The following is a 5,494-nucleotide window of genomic DNA, read 5'->3' on the forward strand; positions in this document are numbered from 1 at the left end:
TATATAATATAGATAAGACGGAGAAGTCAAAATTGAAAAGAAATTGAGGTTAGATTATTTGACCTAAAGAAAAAAGAAACAGAAATAAATAAATAAGTAAAAAAGAAAAAGAAAAAAATTAATGAAAAGAAATGAAAAAACAAACGAGCAAAAAAAAATGAGAGTAAAGTAAAAAAGGGAAAAACAAAAAAAAACACTAAGTATTTTATAAATATATTCGTCCAAGTAAATTTCGATATTCGATCATTAAAACTTGGAGTTCGAAATAATGCCAAAAGGGTTACCACGGAAGCCTCTCCCTAAACGAGGTCCAAAACCGGGCGTAATAACTTAATCGAGGTTCCACGTTGGACCATCGAACATTACCGACGAATACCGACGGGCTATTAAGCAGGATTTCCTCTATAGCTATATACACGAAACTATATAGGTACTATATCCTCTCCTCCTCTTTCCCTCTTCTCCTCCTACTCTTCTCTTCCTCATCCTTCTTTACACTTTCCTTCTCCTTCTCCTTTATTCTCCTCCACTTTCTTCGATCGTGACTTTCGAAACGATGAAGGAAAGTAAGAGCTTCGAAATTATACAAATTCAAATTCAAAACGATTTTATCTCCGACAAATATTATTCGTTATTATTCTGATAACGAGGACACAGCTTGAAATAATCATGAAAATAATTATCATATCATCTTATATATATATATATATATATAGCAAATATATTATTGATTTACATAAATAAAATATTTGAATTGTCAAACGATCAAAAGAAGAAGAAGAAGAAAAAAAAAGAAGTAAGTGATAAAGCGTACCAATTGCATTTTCAAAAGGGATAATACATTCGCATTATCTTTTTTCGTGTAGGACTCTAATGACTCGCGAAAGTATCGTTGGGGATTTTATGTTGCTTTTCGAAATGCAAGGAATCTTGTTATCGTGGGAAAACTTTGAAGGATGCTACTACGTTTTCCTCTCTCTCTTTCTCTCTCTCTCTCTCTCTCTCTCTCTCTCTCTCTCTCTTTCTCTCTCTCTTCTTCTTAGTCTTCAGAGTCAACAGTCTATATACTTCTCTGAAACATAAACGAACGTGTTACGTTAGAAAAGCTTTACCTAAGAACTCGCAGTACGTGAGCCACAAACTTTACGTGACAAGATACGATAATGAGAGAAGGGTATTAGTGAAATAAGATATTTAGTTCAGAAGAAGAAATAGTTTTGATGAAAGATTTAATTTTAAATTTTCTTTTCTTTTTTTTTTTTTTTTTTTTTTTTTTAATTATCCGAATTCAATCGATTAGAAAGAACATTATATATATATATATATGTGTGTGTGTGTGTGTGTGTGTAGATAGATATATAATTGAGCTTAAAATCTGATAGGAAAAGAAAAAAAAAAAAAAAAAAGAAAGATACAAAAAAAATATATAAAAAAAAGATTAGAGAGAGAGAGAGAGAGAGAAAGAGAGAGAGAAAGTGAGAGAGAGAGAGAGAGAGAGAGAGAGAGAGAGAGAGAGAGAGAGAGAGAGAGAGAGAGAGAGATAGAAACTAACTACTCAGGATTGAGAGATATCTTAGTAGAGATCTACAAAAAGAATGATCGATGCGCATGAACTCTCATGCTACCGACGGCTAAGAGAGAAACCGATATCCCCGTTTGATTCTCTCTTTGAACGTGCTTTTAACTTGAAGCAGCAAGCGAACTCCGACCGTTCGTAGCCTTAAAGAGGTCACGGAAATTTCGCCCACGGAAATCTAAGGAAAGCAGCTGATTCGAAGAGCAACGATCGGGGATGCGGATAAGACGAATCTTGGCCAAGCCAATAAGGTTCCTCGTTCAAACTCGATAAATTCCTTTCTTTGTATCTTCTATTCCTTTGATTCGATGATTTCATTAGTTTGAATAAAATAAAATGTAATGAAAGAAATGAAATATAATGAACACTATAATATATATATATATATGTATATATATAATCAGAAATATACGATATAATATATATGATATAAAAGAATAAACGATTATATATATATATATATCTAATATTTTATATAAAATAATATATGACGGTACATATTAAATTAAACTTATACGTCTTACATGAGGAATATACGTAGTACTTTCTACAAGGACTGCTCGTATTGAACTGAGGACATCCTAATACGAATGATAAATAAACGTGTATTTATACGTGTGTCTATATGTTTCTGTCCTTTTGAAAATAAATGAGTCGAATGGAGATAGATAATAATAAAAAAAAAAAAAAAAGAAAACAAGAGAGATAAACGTGAATCCAACGATCGAAACAATATTCTTACGATCTAAATTTGGTCACATTATTATCACTAAACTCATATAGAATTACATGACCTCTTGAAAGTTCATATAACTATTATCTAAGCTAAATAATTCAAATGGTTAAATGGAGATATTATTCATGTCAGGAAAAAGAACACATGGGTTATCCGCGTCTCTATATAACAAACTTCTAACAGGTCCATTAAAATGATTTACAACGGGAATATTAACGATAGTAACGAACGAATTTTTAACAAATGTTTCCTTCACGTTAAATGGCAAAGCTTAGTTCAATATCAAGACTAGGGTCGATTAATAGCATTCAAACGGGATTACATCGTAAACGTCAACGCGATAATGAATTTAAATTGTTATTGAAACCTTCGAAGAGAGTAGTTAGCAGGTTTAAAACGAACACGTTCGTCCGTAGTACCATCATCACCATTAGTAGACACATTGAGATCGATCGATATAGATATCCAATTAGATTTTACGATCGAAACTAGCCCTAATTGAATGTTATTGCGATTGAAAGGAAAGATAAATTTACGGTTAGATGTCTGTCACCGATCAATCTTAATTAAGGACTATTTTTTTTTTATTTTTTTTTTTATTTTTATTTATTTATTTATTTTTTTTCTTTATTTTTCTTTTTTATTGAAAAGAAAAAAATCTTTTTAATATCAATCATTAAGCAATTCGATATTATTATTATTATTATTATATATATATATCAGTGTTATTTATTCAGATATCTAAAAAAAAAAAAAGAAAAAAAAAAAAGAAAAAGAGAGAAAAAAAAACATCGATCATCACGATATTATTTATTATTAAAGCAATCGAATCTTATAGAAAATATCGATATTTATTTCGATATAAAACTATTGAAAAGTCGAGGGAACATATGAAATATTAGAAATTCAAAACATGACTTATAGACCATAAATCCGCCACACTCTTATGCTCTTACATATTGTTATTTATTTAGATAAAATGTAATGAAAACTTTCGACGTATGAAATATTAAAGATTCGGACATGTATAACATATTGACGCAAGCCAATGCTATATTATATTATGTTATATATCATTATTTATTTAGAAAAAAGGTATTCTCGATAGACGAATACAACACATTTACAAACGCATACAGAAGTACACATCTATATAAAATAAAATACCAAAAACATAAATAATTTATTAACCTATTCGATCTCCAGTACTATAAAGTATCATTATTTATCATTTATAATATAATATAATATAATATAATATAATATAATATAATATAATATATAAATATTATTTATGATAATATCAATGACAAATCAGAATTCTAATCTCTACATGGGGGAAAATATTTTCTTGTTTCAGAAAATGGAGAGAAAGGCGTGATCGGTGTTAACGTTAAGAGAGAGAGAGAGAGAGAGAGACAGACAGACAGAGAGAGAGAGAGAGAGAGAGAGGGGGGAGAGGGAGAGAGAGAGAGACAGAGACAGAGAGAGAGAGAGAGAGAAAATGAACGCAAACGGTAACGTTGGTTCTCAGGAGGGCGGCAATGGTAACGATTATGGTGTTAGCAACGAAGAAACCGCCGCCCTTCTGAGTAGGGCACCACCGCCGCCGGTGGTGGTTGCCGCGGCGTCTCAGGGCAAGCCGGTGCTAACGCGACAGAATAGGGCAACTTTTTTGGTTGCCTCGCCGCAACTGTCAGTGTCTGGACTTGGCGGCTCCGAGGAGAGCGGCACCACCGAAGATCCGGCAACAAGATCTGTACCCGACATCGAATTACATTGTCGATTGGACGGTGAATTTCAACAACAATCTCAGCAACAGCTGCAACAACAACAACAACAACAACAACAGCAGCAACAACAACAACAACAGCAGCAGCAGCAGCAGCAACAACAACAACAACAACAAGTGCAACAATCGATCGTACCACCTACGATTTATCGATCCAGACAGGTGTCTCATCAGTATAATCGTTGCCGATGCGATCGAAGGGATTCTCTCGCTCCATCCTCTGCCCTACACTTGGCACGCAGCGTTTCAAGGTAAGTCCATTTTATTTTGATATCTTATAATATTAGGTGGACCGGAAAGTAATGTCGTTTCTGGGCATGTCGATATTTGATTGCAATTAGAAATAAAAACTTGTTAAACATTTATTCGTTTGAATTTAATTTAAGAAAGCGACATTACTTTTCGGTCCACCTAATATATTATATTAATTCGAATTAATATTTCGAGCACACATCGTTTTATTATCTGATATTAAATTTTAATGCGAGATTATACGTATTTAAATACGTCGTGAATTTTACGTAAATAATCGTAATTTTAAGTTATTAAATTAATGACAAGTACGATAATACGAAGTTACAATATGTTTTAACGAAATTCAAGAATCGTATCGTATGTGTTACGTTGAAATGCATTTTCTTAGAAATGCTCAATAAGAAATTATGAGAAAAAAAAAAGAAGAAGAAGAAGAAGAAAAGAAAACAAAAAAAAAAAGTAGAAGGAAGAAAAAAAGATATCTTTCAGTTCGATATCGGCCATCGATCGGATGTTTACGTCATAATGATGGACTACTTATTGTTAACTACTTTTATGCATTAAGTTGAGTGCCAGGCTTATAGAAAATCGGCCACTTATAGACCCGACATATGTATATCCCTTTTATTTCTTATATTTGCATTTACCACAATACTATATATGTATATATATATATATAGTATACATATATACATATATACACATATATCGATGGTGAAAGGCGTAAAGTGGAAACCAGGGTAAATAAATTCGGTGAGAAAGGCTTTCGCTTGGCATAAAGATAGACGTACTTTGGTCCTGGCTTGATAAAAAAGAAAAAAGAAAAAGAGAAAAACAAAAAAAAAAAAAAAAAAAGGGGAAAAAAAGAAGAAGAAGAAGAAGAAGAAGAAGAAAGCAAAAAGAAAATATAAAATAAATAAAATAAAAAAGTTTTAATAGGAATCGATGTTGGTATTAAAGAATTTACGTCACGTGCCCGTCTTTTTAATCGTATAATCTTATTCCCTCGTTTAATGCAAATTAACGCGGACGAAGAAAAAAAAAATAGAGATATAAAAAGATATAGACAGACTAATAGAGAGAGAGAGAGAGAGAGAGAGAGAGAGAGAGAGAGAGAGAGAGAGAGAGAGAGAGA

At 32.0% G+C, this 5,494-nt stretch overlaps 1 protein-coding gene across 1 annotated transcript in view; it reads left to right on the plus strand.

Annotated features, from left to right (window-relative positions):
* The first annotated feature begins 3,674 nt into the window (after nt 1–3,674).
* Nucleotides 3,675–5,494, plus strand: part of LOC124952287 (probable serine/threonine-protein kinase DDB_G0280111) — an 18,334-nt gene continuing 16,514 nt past the window's right edge. The window contains exon 1 of the mRNA XM_047501890.1: nt 3,675–4,355. Within this exon, the coding sequence (XP_047357846.1) occupies nt 3,817–4,355 (539 nt within the window). The 5' untranslated portion in view covers nt 3,675–3,816. The remainder of the gene's footprint in view (nt 4,356–5,494) is intronic.

This window comes from Vespa velutina, chromosome 10, assembly GCF_912470025.1.
Source record: "Vespa velutina chromosome 10, iVesVel2.1, whole genome shotgun sequence".
NCBI lineage: Eukaryota > Metazoa > Arthropoda > Insecta > Hymenoptera > Vespidae > Vespa > Vespa velutina.